This window comes from Manacus candei, unplaced genomic scaffold, assembly GCF_025592945.1.
Source record: "Manacus candei isolate 608988 ecotype Guabito, Panama unplaced genomic scaffold, ASM2559294v1 h1tg000066l, whole genome shotgun sequence".
Taxonomy (NCBI): domain Eukaryota; kingdom Metazoa; phylum Chordata; class Aves; order Passeriformes; family Pipridae; genus Manacus; species Manacus candei.
The window spans coordinates 819,571-837,106 of record NW_026138114.1 but is presented as its reverse complement, the minus strand read 5'-3'; the positions used below and the strand labels follow the sequence as shown (position 1 = coordinate 837,106).

At 59.2% G+C, this 17,536-nt stretch overlaps 1 protein-coding gene across 7 annotated transcripts in view; it reads left to right on the top strand.

Moving 5' to 3' along the window:
• Positions 1–17,095, top strand: part of NBEAL2 (neurobeachin like 2) — a 45,082-nt gene extending 27,987 nt beyond the window's left edge. For all 7 annotated transcript variants that reach the window (XM_051806032.1, XM_051806038.1, XM_051806037.1 and 4 more), the window contains 31 exons: positions 11–170; positions 318–403; positions 631–1,293; positions 2,045–2,223; positions 2,296–2,455; positions 3,691–3,828; positions 4,922–5,227; positions 5,319–5,468; positions 6,316–6,473; positions 6,554–6,678; positions 6,827–6,947; positions 7,033–7,190; positions 7,440–7,573; positions 7,666–7,773; positions 8,450–8,545; positions 8,625–8,749; positions 8,833–8,973; positions 9,054–9,184; positions 10,511–10,620; positions 10,707–10,824; positions 10,912–11,009; positions 11,092–11,208; positions 11,297–11,386; positions 11,507–11,616; positions 11,701–11,873; positions 12,600–12,694; positions 12,770–12,886; positions 14,144–14,305; positions 14,380–14,528; positions 15,127–15,262; positions 16,399–17,095. In XM_051806032.1, the coding sequence (XP_051661992.1) occupies positions 11–170; positions 318–403; positions 631–1,293; positions 2,045–2,223; positions 2,296–2,455; positions 3,691–3,828; positions 4,922–5,227; positions 5,319–5,468; positions 6,316–6,473; positions 6,554–6,678; positions 6,827–6,947; positions 7,033–7,190; positions 7,440–7,573; positions 7,666–7,773; positions 8,450–8,545; positions 8,625–8,749; positions 8,833–8,973; positions 9,054–9,184; positions 10,511–10,620; positions 10,707–10,824; positions 10,912–11,009; positions 11,092–11,208; positions 11,297–11,386; positions 11,507–11,616; positions 11,701–11,873; positions 12,600–12,694; positions 12,770–12,886; positions 14,144–14,305; positions 14,380–14,528; positions 15,127–15,262; positions 16,399–16,503 (4,719 nt within the window). In that variant the 3' untranslated portion in view covers positions 16,504–17,095. The remainder of the gene's footprint in view (positions 1–10; positions 171–317; positions 404–630; positions 1,294–2,044; positions 2,224–2,295; positions 2,456–3,690; positions 3,829–4,921; positions 5,228–5,318; positions 5,469–6,315; positions 6,474–6,553; positions 6,679–6,826; positions 6,948–7,032; positions 7,191–7,439; positions 7,574–7,665; positions 7,774–8,449; positions 8,546–8,624; positions 8,750–8,832; positions 8,974–9,053; positions 9,185–10,510; positions 10,621–10,706; positions 10,825–10,911; positions 11,010–11,091; positions 11,209–11,296; positions 11,387–11,506; positions 11,617–11,700; positions 11,874–12,599; positions 12,695–12,769; positions 12,887–14,143; positions 14,306–14,379; positions 14,529–15,126; positions 15,263–16,398) is intronic.
• The last annotated feature ends 441 nt before the right edge of the window (positions 17,096–17,536 follow it).

The following is a 17,536-nucleotide window of genomic DNA, read 5'->3' as shown; positions in this document are numbered from 1 at the left end:
GTCCCTCCAGATCCTCTACAAGATGCTGAAGTACGAGAAGGTCCCTGAGCGCAGCAAGAACCGCCTGAAGCTGAAGGACATCGGGTACCACGGGCTCATCTCCTACCTCAGTGATGTCCCCAGCTCCATGCTGCTCTTCCGCTGCCTCTCCGAGCAGGTCCTCGGGGCAGGTACCGCGTCCCAAAAATGTACACTCCAAAACACGTGCCATGGGATCACCGCTGGTGGCTTCCCACGAGGCTCAACCGGTCTTGGGACTGGGATCTTTGGTGGATTTTGGGGTGTCCCACCGCTGTGCTGTCTCTCTTTGCCCACAGACCCTCCCAACTACAAGGACCTGGTGGCCGTGGTTTACCTGTCCCACCGGGCCGACCTGACCGTCCGGCTCGACCTCTGCCGCAAGGTGAGGGGACAGAGGTGTCACCCCGGGGCTGAGCTCCCTGGGCACCCAGCCATGCCCAGACATGGTGGTGACCTGTACATGGATGTGCCAGCATGGAAGTGGTGCAGCCCCAGCACCTCGTGCCGGTGATGGAGGATCTCGGGTGCCCAGGACCAAGGATCCAAGCGTCAACCCACCAGGAGCTGGGGCAGCAGCATCAGGTCTCCTCCCTTTTCCTTCTCCTGCAGCTCTTCCACCTGATCTACGCCCAGCAGGACCTGGTGAGGCAGCTGGCCAGGCTGGCTGGCTGGCAGGACACCCTCACCAAGCTCTACGTCCGGGAGTCCTACGAGTCCCGCCAGCACAGCCTGAGCACCAGCGGGGGCTGCGCGGAGCTGCTCCGCCTCTCCGACCCCCCCGGCAAGGAGGGCACGAGCCCACCGCCGGCCGAGCTCCAGGAGCTGGATGTCTTCCTCCCGCTGGGATACGAGGCCTCGGACCAGGAGCTCTCCGAGGGCTTCTCCGACCACTCCATCTCCCCGAGCGGCCGCACCAAGTCCTTCCACTCCTACAACTTCAAGTCTTTCGACTCCTCCGACCGGGCCAGTCGCTCGTCCTCCAACCCCGGCGACGGCCCTCCCTTCGACGGCGTCTACCACCCGCTGTCACCCTTCTCCACCTCCCCCTTCGACCTGGGGCTCGACCTGGCCAGCACCAGCTCCGTGGCCACAGCTGAGAGCGGTGCCCAGACCCCTGGCAGCGGCCCCGGCACCCCGTCCCCCCTGGAGAGCTTCAAGCCCTTCCCGGGAATGCGGGCACGCAAGAGCTCCAGCCTGTCCAACGTCCTGGACGAGAGCAGCTACCAGGACGTGCTGCCCAGTGACAACGTCTCCAACACCAGCAACCCCCAGGTGAGCCCCAAACCCTCGTACCCACCACCCCGGGGCACTCTGGACACCAAACTTGCAGTTTGTATGGACAGACTGGGAATGAGAGGCTGGGAAAGGAGTGTTGGGAAAAGGCCCTGAGGGTCCTGGTGGTGCCAGTTGTCCCTGAGCCAGTAGTGCCCTGGCAGCCAGGAGGGACATCCCTGTCCTGAGGGCATCAGGGAGGGGATTGTCCCGCTCTGCTCTGCCCTGGGGTGGCCTCACCTCAACATCGGGGCAGTTTGGGGGGACACAATGGAAGGAAGAGCCATTGGAGAGTGTCCAAAGGAGGGAACGAGGATGGGGAAGGGCCTTGATTTGCCCTGTGAGGACACTGAGGGCACTTGGTGTGTTCAGTTGGAGCAGAGGAGACTGAGGGGAGACCTCACTGCAGTTCCACCTTCCTGGGCAGGGGCAGAGGAGGGGCAGGGACTGAGCTCTGCTCTGGGGGGACCAGGGACAGCACCCAGGGAATGGCTGGAGCTGTGTCAGGGCAGGCTCAGGTTGGATCTCAGGGAAAGGTTCTTCCCCAGAGGGTGGTGGGCACTGACCAGGCTCCCCAGGGCAGTGGGCACAGCCCCAAGGCTGCCAGAGCTCCAGGAGGGTTTGGACAACACTCTCAGGCACATGGTGGGATTGTTGGAGCGTCCTGTGCAGGGCCAGGAGTTGGACTGGGTGATCCTTGTGGGTCACTTCCAACTCGGCACATCCTGTGACTCTCCCTCTCCCACGGCAGCAAACCCCCGAGGAGGAGCTGTGCAACCTCCTGACCAACATCATCTTCTCGGTGACGTGGCGCGGGGTGGAGGGCTGGGACGACGCGGCCTGGCGGGAGAGGGGCCAGGTCTTCTCGGTGCTCACCAAGCTGGGCTCGGCCTGCGAGCTGGTGCGGCCCCCGGACGAGATCAAGCGCAGGTGAGTCCCGCCCGGCTCCGGGGGGGGATCCCAAGGGAAAAGGCCACCCTGCGGAGCTGTGCTGTCCCCCAGCCTCCTGGAGATGATGCTGGAGTCGGCGCTGACCGACCTGAAGGAGTCGGGGCCGGGGGCCCTGCCCGGCCTCACCCACAACGCCCTCAAGCTGCTCCGGCTGCTCCAGGACTTCCTCTTCTCCGAGGGGCACAACAACCAGGCCCTGTGGAGCGAGAAGGTGGGTGGGAATGAGCAGGCATTCCTGGTCCCAAACCTGAGCTCCGGACCCTACTGCTAATGCCTGATCCCTGGGGTTAGACCTGAGCCTAAACCTGCCCTACCTGCAGCGCTTGAACTTCACCTTAGGATATAACCTAGGCCTTAACCCTGACCTAACCTTAGGAAATAACCTTGGCCTTAATCCTAACCTAACCCCTGATCCCTGATGATAGACCTGAGTCTAAACACAGCCTTATCTACAGCCTTATCTAACCTTAGGAAATAACCTCGACCTTAATCAGAAACTGTAAGTCAAAACCTAATCCTAACCTTAGAAATAACCTCAGCCTTAATCCTAAATTTAAATCAAACCCTAACTCTAACCCTAACCCTAGAAAATAGCCTCAACCTTAATCCTAAATTGTAAATCAAACCCTAACTCTAACCCTAACACTAGAAAATAGCCTCAGCCTTAATCCTAAATTGTAAATCAAACCCCAACCCTAACTTTAGGAAATAACCTCAGCCTTATTCCTACAGTGTAATTCAAAGCCTAATCCTAACCTTAGGAAATAACCTCAGCATTAATCCTAAACTATGAATCAACATAGATCCTAAACCTTAACCCTACATCCTTGTCACAAACCCCAACCCTTAATCCTAATTTTAACCCTAACCCTACACCCATACTAAAAACCTAAGACATTCTAAATACTGATCTTAAAACTTAACCCTCCTTGTCATAAAGCTCAACCCTAACCCCAGTCCTATACCTCAGCCCTAGTCTTAATCCTCATCCTAAACCTTAACTCTGCATTTTTGTCGCAAAGCCCAACCCTTAATCCTGATCTTAACCCTAACCCTACCCCCTTACTATAAACCTTAGGCCCAGCCTTAACTCACAACCTGTCACGTAACCGTACCTCCTAAATCCTAATCCTTAAACCTTCATCCCTGCCCTAAACCTCACCCCTAAAACCAGTCCTATACCCCAGACCTAATCCCAGTCCTAATCCTTACCCCTAACCCTTCACCCTTACTATAAACCCATTGCCTGAGCCCCAACCTGATGCCCAAACCCAGACTAGTTTGGAACAACCATTATGAGTTGGGTTCTACCCTACTCCAAACCCTAATCCTAAATGCTACCCCCAACCCAAACCCAAAACCGAGGGGTGCTGGGTGCTGGGATCAGCCCTGGGGGCTGGAGAGGGGTGGGATCCGTGCCCAGGCGGGGTCTCGCCGTGTCCCCAGATCTACGAGGGGGTGAACAGCCTGCTGGACAAGCTGGGCGTGTGGTACCACCTGGCCAACGGCACCTCCGACCTCAGGGAGATGGCCCAGGCGGGGCTGCGAGTCCTCGTGGGCTACATCCTGCTGCAGGACCCCCAGGTGGGTCACCCCTCCCTCCCCTGCGGGGCTGCTGCCATCCCAACCCTCGGGGTGGCCCCGTCCCTGTGTCCTCTGTGCCCCCAGCTGGGCTCCTGGTGGGATCCCAGCCCTTGGAATGGCCCCATCCCCATGTCCCATGTGCCTCCAGCTGGGTTGTGGTGGGATCCCAGCCCTTGGAGTGGCCCCATATGATATCCCATGTCCCCCTCAGTGGGATCCCAGCCCTTGGAGTGGCCCCATATGATATCCCATGTCCCCCTCAGTGGGATCCCAGCCCTTGGAGTGGCCCCATCCAATGTCCTGTGTGCCCCCATCTCAGCTCGTGGTGGGATCCCAGCCCATGGAATGGCCCCATCCCATATCCCATGGCCCTCCAAGTGGGTTTGTGGTGGGATCCCAGCCCTTGGGGTGGCCCCATCTGATGTCCTGGTGGAATCCCAACCCTCGAGGTGGCCCCATCCCACATCCTCCCAGCTGGGCTCATGGTGGGATACCAGCCCTGAGGGTGGCCCTAGCCAATGTCACCTGTCCCTCCAACGGGCCTTGTGGTGGGATCCCAGCCCTTGGAGTGGCCCCATATGATATCCCACGTCCCTCCCAGTGGGATCCCAGCCCTTGGAGTGGCCCCATATGATATCCCATGTTCCCCTCAGTGGGATCCCAGCCCTTGGAGTGGCCCCATATGACATCCCACGTCCCTCCCAGTGGGATCCCAGCCCTTGGAGTGGCCCCATCCAATGTCCCATGTCCCCCCATCTCAGCTCGTGGTGGGATCCCAGCCCATGGAATGGCCCCATCCCATGGCCTGTGTCCCCCCAGCTGGACTCCCAGTTAGATCCCAGCCCTCGGGGTGACCCCATCTGATGTACTGGTGGAATCCCAACCCTCGAGGTGGCCCCATCCCACATCCTCCCAGTTGGGCTCATGGTGGGATTCCAGCCCTGAGGGTGGCCCCAGCCAATGTCACCTGTCCCTCCAACTGGCCTTGTGGTAGGATCCCTGCCCTTGGAGTGGCCCCATATGATATCCCACATCCCTCCCAGTGGGATCCCAGCCCTTGGAGTGGCCCCACCCCATGTCCATGTTCCCCCAGCTGCACTCCCTGGCCTACGTGAAGCTGCACAGCCTCCTGCAGACGTCCTCAGCTCCCAGGAAGGACGAGGCCTGTTACCTCCTGGGGAAGCTGGAGACCCCCCTGCGGCGCTCGCTGGAGGCCAAGTCGGAGACGTTCTCCTGGCTGGTGCCCATCATCCGCACGCTCATGGACCAGTGCTACGAGACCCTGCAGCTGCAGCTCTTCCTGCCCTCCCTGCCCCCCACCAACGGCAGCCCCACCTTCTACGAGGACTTCCAGCTCTTCTGCACCACCCTGGAGTGGAGGGGCTTCATCGAGAAGCACGTGGGTGTCATCGCTGGGGGAACACCCGGGGGATGGGGGGTGGGTGTGGAAGCCCTTGGAAACACCTCTTCCCTCCTCCTGGTTTCCTCAGGTGCAGCCCACCATGGCCCAGTTTGAGATGGACACCTTTGCCAGGAGCCACGACCACATGTCCAACTTCTGGAACGCCTGTTACGATGCCATGATGAGCAGCGCCCAGCGGCGGGAGCAGGAGAAGGCGGCCAGCCGCAAGATGTTCCAGGTCCTGCCTGCTCCTCACCCCTGGGATGTCACCTGGGGGTGTGCTCCTCACCCCTGGGATGTCACCCTGCGAGTGTGCTCCTCATTTTGGGGTTGTGCTCCTCACCCCAAGGATATCATCCAGGGAATGTGGTCCTCACCCTGGGGACATGTTCCTCATCCTGGAGACATGCTCCTTATCCTGGGGACGTGCTTCTCACCCCTGGGATGTCACCCTGGGAATGCACTCCTCACCCCTGGGATGTCACCCTTGGGTGGGCTCCTCATCCCTGGGATGTCACCCTGGGGGTGTGCTCCTTATCCCTGGGATGTCACCCTGGGGGTGTGCTCCTCACCCCTGGGATGTCACCCTTGGGGTGTGCTCCTCACCCCTGGGATGTCACCCTTGGGGTGTGCTCCTCATCCCTGGGATGTCACCCTGGGGGTATGCTCCTCATCCTGGGGACGTGCTCCTCGCCCCAAGGATATCATCCAGAGATTGTGCTCCTCACCCTGGGGACATGCTCCTCATCCAGGGGGCATGCTCCTCAACCCTGGGATGTCACTCTGGGGGTGTGCTCCTCATCCCTGGGATGTCACCCTTGGGGTATGCTCCTCATCCTGGGGACATGCTCCTCACCCCTGCCATGTCACCCAGGGGATGTGCTCCTTGTCCTGGGGACGTGCTCATCATCCCAGGAACTTTATTCCTGGGACATCATCCCAGTGATGGGCTCCTATCCCCGAGCACATCATCCTGGGGTCATTCTCCCCACCCTGGGGATGTCCCCCATGAACACACTCCTCACTTCAGGGTTGTCCCCAAGCCCCAGCCCTGCTGTCCCTTCACTCTGGTGCTCCCTTGGCAGGAGCTGGTGCTGGAGCCGGTGGCCAAGCGCTCCAAGGCGGAGAACGCCCGGCACAGCAACGTCCTCAAGCAGGCCAACAACCACCAGAGCACGGTGCTGAAGCAGTGGAGGTCCCTGTGCCGCCTGCTCACCTCGCCCCGCTCCGCCTGGGCCGACCGGTGAGCGCCCGCCCCGTCCCTGGGCAGGGGGGGCACAGCCGGGGATCCCCGAGGTGTCTGAGCCCCCCCTGTGCCCCCAGGAACCCGCCGGAGGTTCGCTGGAAGCTGTCGAGCGCCGAGACCTACTCGAGGATGAGGCTGAAGCTGGTGCCCAACCTCAATTTCGACCAGCACTTGGAGGCCAGCGCCCTGCGGGACAACCTGGGTGAGGCTGGTGGCACCGGGGCACCCGGGGGACCCAGGGGCATAGAGGTGGGCTGGGAGCTGTCATGGACAGCCTGAAATTTGGGGGCCCTTCTCAGGACTTGTCCCCCAGCTCTGGGAGCACCTGCTGACCCCCCTCCTCATTTCAGGAGCTGAGCACCTCCAAAGCCCCGCCGAGCCCCTCCCGCTCGCCATGGCCAAGGAGGCCAAGGTGAGCGAGCTGGAGGATGACCAGCTGGCCGAGGAGGACCTGCCCGTGCTGGACACACAGTGAGTGTCCCCGTCCCTGCCATGGTGCCGGCTCGCCCGGGCTGGGGGTGTCACTGGGGTGTCCTCACCCCGCTGTGCCCCCCAGGGCCGAGCCCAAGGAGCAGAGCCAGCGGGAGAAGCTGGTGGTGTCGGAGGACTGCGAGCTCATCACCACGGTGGCCGTGGTGCCCGGGCGCCTGGAGGTGACCACCCAGCACGTCTACTTCTATGATGGCAGCAGCGACAAGGAGGAGACAGAGGGAGGTAACGACGTGTGAGCCCTGAGGGGGGTGAGGACCCCTCACTCCACACATCTCCCTCAGAACCCATCGCCCACGCTGGGGGGGGGGAGGGGGTTTCTCCCAGCCCCGTCTCTGCCCACACATCTGCCCCAGAACCCATCACCCACGGTTGGTTTGGGGGTCAGCTTCTCCCTGCCCCATCCCTGCCTTGGGAATGGGGGCCTGGGTGGATGGTGATCCCTGTGGGACTCCGTGCCCCCCATCTTGGCAGGGATCGGCTACGACTTCAAGCGCCCGCTGTCCCACCTGCGCGAGGTCCACCTGCGCCGCTACAACCTGCGCCGCTCCGCCCTCGAGCTCTTCTTCATCGACCAGGCCAACTACTTCCTCAACTTCAGAAAGAAGGTGGAACGCCCTTATCCCACCCCCAAGCCCCTCCCAGGGCCACGGCACTGCCCGAGCTCCGGTCACTCCGTGTCCTCTCCCCGTCCCTCCAGGTGAGGAACAAGGTGTACTCCTGCATCCTCGGCCTGCGGCCCCCCAACCAGATCTACTTCGGCAGCCGCTCGCCCCAGGAGCTGCTCAAAGCCTCGGGGCTCACACAGGTACTGGCCTCTCCGTGCCCATCCCCATCCCATATGGTTGGAATTCCCAGATGGGAAAGGGGAGCGTGACAGCGTGGGGTGGGAATGCTCATGGGATCAGGGATGGCTGTGGGTTGGAGATCTCCCTGGGACCAGGGGTGGCTGTGGGATGGGGATGACTCTGGGACTAGGGATGGCTCAGGGACCAGGGATGGCTCTGGGACCAGAGTGGTCCTGGGACTGGGACAGCTGTGGCACCAGGGATGGCCATAGGATGGGGATGGCCATGGGACCGGGGATGGCCATGGGACCAGGGATGGTCATGGGACCAGGGTGGCTATGGAATGGGCATGGCCATGGGTCCAGGGGTGACCATGGAACCAGGGATGGATGTGAGACCAGAAGTGGCCATGGAATGGGCATGGCCATGGGACCAGGGGTGGCCACGAGGCCAGGGATGGCTGTGGGGTGGATACAGCCGTGGGACCGGGGACAGCCGTGGGACTGGGGTGGCCATGGGATTAGGGACAGCTGTGGTACCAGAGGTGGTCCATGGCCATGGGACTGGGGACAGCCGGGAGACCAGAGGTGTTCTGGGACCGGTGATGGCCATGGGATGGGCCCTGCCATGTGGTGGGGTGTCTACGCTGTCTCCTGCCCCTCCCAAGCCCATCTCACCCCCATCCCCTCACTCCAGAAATGGGTCCTGCGGGAGATCTCCAACTTCGAGTACCTCATGCAGCTGAACACGATCGCGGGGCGCACCTACAACGACCTGTCCCAGTACCCCGTGGTGAGCCCCGTGTCCCTCCCGTGCCCCCACAGCCAGCCCGTGCCCCCCCCAGCCTCACCCACCTCCTGCTCCCCCCCAGTTCCCCTGGATCCTGCGGGATTACGTCTCGGAGACCCTGGACCTCTCCAACCCGGCCGTGTTCCGGGACCTGTCCAAGCCCATCGGGGTGGCCAACGAGCGGCACGCCCGGGATGTGAAGGAGAAGTGAGTGCCCCGAAAATATAGGATGGGGGATGCGAGGAGTGCCTGGCTGGCTCATGGCAGACCCCGTCCCACCTCACCTCCAGGTATGAGAGCTTCGAGGACCCCACGGGCACCGTGGACAAGTTCCACTACGGCACCCACTACTCCAACGCGGCCGGAGTGATGCACTACCTGATCCGCACCGAGCCCTTCACCACCCTCCACATCCAGCTGCAGAGCGGCAGGTGGGCACCCGCAGGGCGGGCACCGAGGAGGGGACATCGAGGGCACAAACAGCCCCCAACCAGCTGTCCCCTACCACCAGGTTTGACTGCTCGGACCGGCAGTTCCACTCGGTGCCGGCGGCGTGGCAGGCGCGCATGGAGAACCCCGTGGATGTCAAGGAGCTCATCCCCGAGTTCTTCTACTTCCCGGAGTTCCTGGAGAACCAGAACGGTAAGAGGTGACCATCCCCACCCGTGGGAGCACTTGGGGGGTCCATGTCCCTCACTGAACTGAGGTTCTTGTTAAGAGATCCCAGAATGACCAGTGTTTAATAATTAATAAATATATAAAATATATAAAAATATATAAATGTATATAAATATATAAATATATATAATATATATAAATATATAAAAATATATATATAAAGATATATATAATGTATTATTATTTATATCATTTACTAATATATTGCTGTTATATATTATATATCATTATATATCATATATTATACAATATATCATTATACAATATATTACTATATAATATATAATATATCACAATATATTATTCTATTACTCTATAATATTATTTATTATATATCATTTACTAATATAATATATTGTCATGTTAGATATTATATATTATTATATGATATATCATATATTATACAATATATTATTATGTATTATATAATATATCACAATATATTATTCCATTACTATGATATGATACTATATATTGTGTATTAATGTATTATTATATTTTTATATTAATGAATTATTATTTATTACTTTAGGGTTTATTTCAGAACAATTTGGTTGCAATGAAAAGCAGAGATGGAGCCCATTTGTGTTATTATTATCTGTAGAAATATAGGAATATAAAAGTATAAAGTTCTCACTTAAGAAAATGTGTAAGGGAAAAGAAAGAAAGAGAAGGAAAGGATCCAAGTAGAAAGTTCTCACCACTCATGGATCCAGTGACAAGAGTTGATTGTTGCCAGGTCCATGTTGAAGTGATGGTTTGGTCTTGATCTGTCTGGGGTGGGGGAAGCCCCCAAAACACAAAGTTCAGGGGATTAAAATATGTTCAGGTGGGAACACCCCAGAAATGAGTCTGGGGGCACTTCGGGGGTCTTGGATGGTTTATGACCCTTCTAAGACATGACCAACGTAGTTGGGCCAGTTGTGCCCCATCAGAAGGGACAGAAACCTTCAGCCCCACCTGGGAATGTCCCCCCTGGCAGGGGAGTGTCACCCCTGAGCCAGCTGTGTGAGGGAGGACATGGGCAGGACAGAAACCATCATCCCACCAGGATTGCTTCTTGTTGGCCTCTGCCCTTCTCTGGCTCAAAACCAACTCAGTGGTGAACAAAGGTTGATTTATCGTGGTCGCCTTCTGAAGGTGGAGATGGGGAAGGGGATGGAGATGGAGAATAAGGAAGAGGACAGAAGTGGAGATGGAGATGGGGAAGGGCTGTGTTTGCAAATGGCTGATGATCTGAGCCACCAACCATCAACATCCCAGTCTCTCACACTCCCCCCCTGCCCACAGGCTTCGACCTGGGCTGTCTCCAGCTCTCCAACGAGAAGGTGGGCGACGTGGTGCTGCCGCGGTGGGCGCGGTCCCGCGAGGACTTCATCCACCAGCACCGCAAAGCCCTGGTGAGACGGGGGAGCTCATCCCCGGGGGGTATCCCAGGGGGATGGGGAGCCTTCCCAACTCCCCTTAATGCCCCCCCCTTGGCCAGGAGTCAGAGTATGTCTCAGCCCACCTCCACGAGTGGATCGACCTCATTTTTGGGTACAAGCAGCGAGGCCCGGCCGCCGTGGAGGCCCTCAATGTCTTCTACTACTGCACCTACGAGGGTGAGCCATGGGGAAGGGAGCTGGGGGGCACCTCCTGGGCCAGAGGCATCTCCCAGGTGGCCCTCCCGTGACCGTCCCCATCCCCAGGGGCCGTGGACCTGGACGCCATCGCCGATGAGACGCAGCGGAAGGCCCTGGAGGGCATCATCAGCAACTTTGGGCAGACGCCCTGCCAGCTGCTCAAGGTAGCTCAGACCCCCCCCACCCCCAAACCAACCCCTTTTGGGGGGTAACCCCCCCTGCTGATGGGTCCCCTCGCCCCCCCAGGAGCCCCACCCCGCCCGGCTGTCGGCAGAGAGCGCTGCCCAGAGGCTGGCCCGCCTCGACACCCGCTCCCCCAACGTCTTCGAGCACCTGGACCAGCTCAAATCCTTCTTTGTGGAGGTGAGGGCGACCCCGGGGGGTCCCCGGGCAGGACTGGGAGGGGTGGGCGTGGCCAGGAAGGTGCCCACCAGCTGCCATGTCCCCCCAGGGCATCAGTGACGGGGTGGCCCTGGTGCAGGCCGTGGTCCCCAAGAACCAGGCGCATTCCTTCATCACTCAGGGATCCCCCGACGTCCTGGTGAGCATGGGAAAACTGGGGCACTGTGGGGGGGTTCTGCTGCTCCAGGGGGGTCCAGGACCCAACCAGGAGGGCTGTGGTGGTGGGAGTGGTGTCACCTGCCCCTCCGCCTCTGCCCAGGTCACCGTGAGCGCCAACGGCTTGTTGGGGACCCACAACTGGCTGCCCTACGACAAGAACATCTCCAACTACTTCAGCTTCACCAAAGACCCCACCGTGTCCAACACCAAGTGAGTCCCCCGGGCCCGCTCAGCGGTCCCCAGGGGTGGTCCCTGGAGGTGCCACCGGTCCAGCAGCTCATCCCTCCCCTTCAGGATGCAGCGGTTCCTGCAGGGCCCCTTCGCCCCCGGCGCCGATCTCAGCTCCCGCACGCTGGCCGTGTCTCCCGACGGGAAGCTGCTCTTCAGCGGGGGACACTGGGACAACAGCCTCAGGGTCACCTCGCTGGCCAAGGGCAAGGTGGTGGGGCACATCACCCGCCACATAGGTACGGCCTCCTCCCCAGAGGGTGGGGATGGTGAGGGTCTGTGACACCCTGAGGGGGTTGTAGGGGCCGTGGTGGGAGAAGGGGACAAGTGAGGGGCATCTCCCGGTGTCCATCTTCTGGGGATAGTCTGGATTCCATCTCAGAGCTGGGGTGGAACGGGGTCAGCAACATCTCCACATCCCAAAACACGTCTTGGAGTGGTGGTGGCAGCAATTCCACACTCCAGAACGCACCTGGGAGTGGGGTAGAAGCAATTCCTCGCTCCAAAACACATCCTGGAGCGGGGTGAGGATTAGCAGCATCTCCACACCCAAAAACACATCTTGGAGTGGGGTAGCAGCAATTCTGTATCCCAAAATATGTCTTGGAGTGGGATTGGCAGCAATTCCACGCCACAAAGCACGTCTTGGAATGGAGTTGGCAGCAATTCCACACCCTCAAACACCTCTTAGAGGGGGATGAGGATTAGCAGCATCTCCACACCCAAAAACACCTCTTGGAATGGGGGGTAGCAGTAATTCCACATCCCAAAACACATCTTGGAGTGGGGGTAGCAGCAATTCCACATCCCAAAACACCTCTTGGAGTGGGGGTAGCAGCAATTCCACACCCCAAAACACATCGTGGTGCCATCCCATGGAGTCAGGGGGTGTGGTGCCATCCCATAGAGTCAGGATGCCAAGTGCAGTGGGATGGGAGCTCATGGTGTCCCTCTGCCTGTCCCAGATGTTGTCACCTGCCTGGCTCTCGACCTCTGCGGCATCTACCTCATCTCTGGATCCCGGGACACCACCTGCATGGTGTGGCAGGTCCTGCAGCAGGTCAGGGGTTATCCAGGGGGGAGCTCATGGTGGGCACCGCCAGCAGGTCACTGATGTCCGTGTCCCCAACGCCAGGGTGGGTTTTCCAGCGGCTTGGCTCCCAAACCTGTGCAGGTCCTGTACGGCCACGACGCCGAGGTGACGTGCGTGGCCATCAGCACCGAGCTGGACATGGCGGTGTCGGGCTCCAAGGTGAGCTGGGGGTCACCCGGGGGGGGTGTTGCACCCCGGGTTTAGGGGAAGATTGATTGAGAAACATCCAAATCCTCGGGAGGTTCAATAACTTGAACACTGAGGTGGAAGAAGGTACTTGGCAAACTTGAAAACGACATCCAAAGTGAGACACTAAACCAAGTTTAACTTAGCGAAGTCAAGCCTGGCCGACTTCAGCTTATCCAGGCAAAACAAGGCACTTACTAAGGCTTTGGCTGAAAGCTTTTAAGTCTGGCAGATGATATATTTTGAGAAGAAGAAGGGGGGAGAAGAAAGAGTGAGATAAAGAGGAGGGAAAAGGAGAGAGAAAAGTAAATAGTCCCCACCCGTGGATCCAGCCATGAGACCTTAGTGTTGCAGTTCTGGTGCCAAACTCATGGTTTGGTCTTGATCCACCAGGGGTGGGGGAAGCCCCCAAAACACAAAGTTCAGTGAGTTAAAATATGCTCAGGTTCAGGTGGGAACACCCAGGTTCCTCCCCTGGGTGGGGGGTTTCACACTGTGTGATGTGACATTGTGGATCACGGGGCACTTTGGGGGGCTTTGGTGGTTTATGACCCTTCTAAGACATGAGCAGCATAGTTGGGCCAGTTGTGCCCCATCAAAAGGGATGGAAACCTTCAGCCCTACCTGGGAATGTTCCCCCTGGCAGGGCAGTGTCACCCCTGAGCCAGCTGTGTGAGGGAGGACATGGGCAGGACAGAAACCATTATCCCACCAGGATCTGCTTCTTGTCAGCCTCTGCCCTTCTCTGGCTCAAAACCAGCTCGTGGGTGAACAAAGGTTGATTTGTTGTGGTCACCTGAAAGTGAAGATGGGGATGGAGGTGAAGGTGGAGATGAGGAAAGGGATGGAGATAGAGAATAAAGAAGGGGATTGAAGTCGAGATGGGAAAGGGGATGGAGGTGGAGATGGAGAATAAGGAAGGGGATGGAAGTGGAGATGGGGAAGGAGATGGAGAATAAGGAAGGGGATGGAAGTGGAGATGGGGAAGGAGATGGAGAATAAGGAAGGGGATGGAAGTGGAGATGGGGAAGGAAATGGAGAATAAGGAAGGGGATAGAAGTGGATAGGGAGGGGGATGGAGGTGGAGATGGAGATGGAGATGGGGAAGGGCTGGTTTTGCAAACGGCCAGTTGTCTGAGCCATCCGCCATTGACACTCCAGCCTCTCCCAGGTGGGGCAGTGCCACCATCAATGTCACCGTGGTCAGGCCGTGTCCCCTCCCTCCCGCAGGACGGCACCATCATCACGCACACCGTGCGCCGGGGGCTCTTCATCCGCTCGCTGCGGCCGCCGGGCGAGAGCTGCGTCCCCGCCGTGCTGTCCCAGCTGGCCGTGGGCCCCGAGGGGCAGGTGGTGGCCCAGAGCACCGCGAGCCAGCGGCCCTGCCTGAAGGTACGGCCCGGGCTCCCCGGGGCCCCCTCCCCGTGCCCAGCGGCGCGTGCTCCCCGCCCTCTGCCCTCTTCCAGGACAGGTTTGCGCTCCACCTGTACTCCGTGAACGGGAAGCTCCTGGCGTCCGTGCCCCTGGAGCAGGAGGTGACGGCCATGTGCCTCACCGAGGACTTCGTGGTGCTGGGGACCACCCAGTGCGGGCTGGAGATCCGGGAGCTCCAGAGGTACGGGGACAGCGGGGAGGGGGAATGGGGGAGAGGGGGAGGGCAGGAAGGGGGTGGGGATGGAGGTGGGGATGGAGAAGAGTATGGGGACAGAGAAGAGGTTGGGGACAGAGAAGAGGCTGGGGACAGGGAAGTGGATGAGGATCTGGAAGAGGATGGGGATGGAGAAGAGGATGGGGATGGAGAAGAGGATGGGGATGGAGAAGAGGATGGGGACAGAGAAGAGGTTGGGAACAGAGAAGAGGTTGGGGACAGAGAAGTGGATGAGGATCTGGAAGAGGATGGGGATGGAGAAGAGGATGTGGGTGGAGACAAGGATGAGGATCTGGAAGGGAATAGGGATGGAGAATAGAATGAGGGTCTGGAAGGGAATGGGGTTGGAGAAGAGGACTGGGATGGGGATGGAGAGTAAGATGAGGATCTGGAAGGGAATGGGGATGAGGATGGAGAAGAGGATGTGGGTCGAGAAAGGTATATGGATGGAGAAGTGGATGAGGATCTGGAAGAGGATGGGGATGGAGAAGAGGATGGGAGGGTTCCTCCTTTGTCCCTTCCCCTCGGGGTGCCCGGGGGTCCCATCCCACCCTCGTCTCTGCAGCCTCAGGGCGGCCGTGCCCCCCGTGCCCATGAGGGTGCCCGTGCACAGCGTGTCCGTCACCAAGGAGAAGAGTCACATCCTGGTGGGGCTGGAGGATGGAAAACTCATCGTGGTGGGCGCTGGGCAGCCCGCTGAGGTGAGCGGGACCCCACAGGGGAGCGGGAGGAGGAGTCCCAGTGTCCATGGGGTGCTCCTGGGCTGAGGACCTCAATGTGGCCTCTCCAGAGCTGAGGGGGACCGGGATGGGGAGGGGAAAGAGATGTGGGATTGGGATAGGGATGGAGTGGGGTGGGGATGAGGTGGGGAGGGAGACTGGGAAGGGAATGAAGGTGGGAATGGGGGTGAAGATGGAGATGGAGCTGGGATGGAGATGAAGGTGGAGATGGGGAAGGGGATGGACGTGGACATGGAGATGGGGATGGAGGTGGAGATGGGAAAGGGATGGAGGTGAAGGTGGAGATGGAGGCAGGGAAAGGGATGATGACAGAGTTGAAGGTGGAGATGGAGGTAGACATGGAGGTGGAGATGGAGATAGGGAAGGGAAAAGAGGTAGAGATGGAGGGGAAAGTGGAGATAGGGAAGGGGATGGAGATAAAGAATAAGGAAGGGGATGGAGATGGAGAGCAAGGAAGGGGATGGAGATGGAGAACAAGGAAGGGGATGGAGATGAAGAACAAGGAAGGGGATGGAGATGGAGAACAAGGAAGGGGATGGAGATGGAGAACAAGGAAGGGGATGGAGATGGAGAACAAGGAAGGGGATGGAGATGGAGAACAAGGAAGGGGATGGAGATAGGGAAGGGGTGATGGGTGGATGGCGATGAGGGGGTTGGGAAAAGGATGCAGGTGTGGAAGGGGAAGGGGACAGTGATGGGAGAAGGGATGGGGTTTTGGAAGGGGAAGGGGGTGAGTGTGAGCGGAACAAAGGCTGGGTTTGGAAGGGGATGTGCTGGGGAAGGGGATGGGAGTAGTGGGTGTTCGGAACAGGATGGGGATGGAGGAGTTGATGAGGATGGGGTTGGAGAAGCAGATAGACATTTGGGAGGTGAGGGGGATGAGCACCTGGAAGAGAATGGGGATGGAGAAGGGGATGGGAATGAGGATGGAGAACAGGATGAAGATGGAGACAAAGAAGAGGATGGGGATGGAGAATTGGACGATGATCTGGAAGGGGGTGGGGATGAAGAAGGGGATGAAGATGAGGATGGATGAAGGATTTAGGGATGGGAAAGGGGTCAGAGCACGGGGTGGGCTCTCACCCCCCCATCCCCAGGTGCGTCCGGGCCAGTTCCACCGGCGGCTGTGGCGTTCCACGCGGCGCATCTCCCAGGTGTCGGCCGGAGAGACGGAATACAACCCCTCCGAGGGCCGGGCCTAGGCTGGGATTAACCCCTCTGAGGGCCGGGCCTAGGCTGGGATTAACCCCTCTGAGGGCCGGGCCTAGGCTGGGATTAACCCCTCTGAGGGCCGGGCCTAGGCTGGGATTAACGCTTCTGGGAGCCAGACCTAGGCTGGGATAAATCCCTCTGGGAGCTGGGCCTAGAGTGGGATAAACCCCTCCAAGGGCCGGGCCTAGAATGGGATAAACCCCCCCAGGGGGCCCCGCGCCCCCGGCACAGAGAGGGGGCACCCCTTGGACCAAGGGGGGGTCCAGGGGCCGAGGGGGGACCCCTGGGCCCCAGGGGGTGCAGAGCCCCCCGCTCCGCCCGCCATCCGTGGCCTTATCCCTCCCCGGTGGGGTATCCAGCCCCCCCAGTTTTTTGGGAATGTATCCCCCCTTCCCAGGCAGGGGTGGGGGGGGTGGGAGGAGGTGGGGACCCCTCGCTGGGCAGGGGGTGCCGTGGCCCCCCTGCCGTGCCCGCTGGCCAGGAGCCGCTCAGAGTGCGCGTGCGTGGCCCCCCCCACCACCGTATTTTTTATTTCTATGCCTTTTTAGATCTTTTACAGACAAAGATTATTATTAATATTAATAATTATAATAATATATCTGTGGGAAATCGGCGTGTGAGGCCCGTGGCTGCCCCGGGACGGGGGTGACACCCCCCCCATGCGTCCCCCCAGTGTCACCCCCCTCTGGTGTCCTACACAGGGGGGTGTCCCAGCACGGGCTGTGTCAGGTGGGGGGTCAGGGGGACTTGGGGACACTCATGTCATGGGTGTAGGGGATCTCAGCAGCCCTGAACCCACGTGTCACGAGTGTGGAGGGTCTCAGTAGCTCTACGCACACGTGTCATGACTTGGGGGGTGTCTCAGCAGCTGTGCACCCATGTGTCATGAGCATGGGGGTTCTCAGCAGCCCTGTACCCATGTGTCACAAGTGTGGAGGGTCTCAGTAGCTCTACACACACATGTCATGACTTGAGGGGGGTCTCAGCAGCTGTGCACCCACATGTCACGAGTGTGGAGGGTCT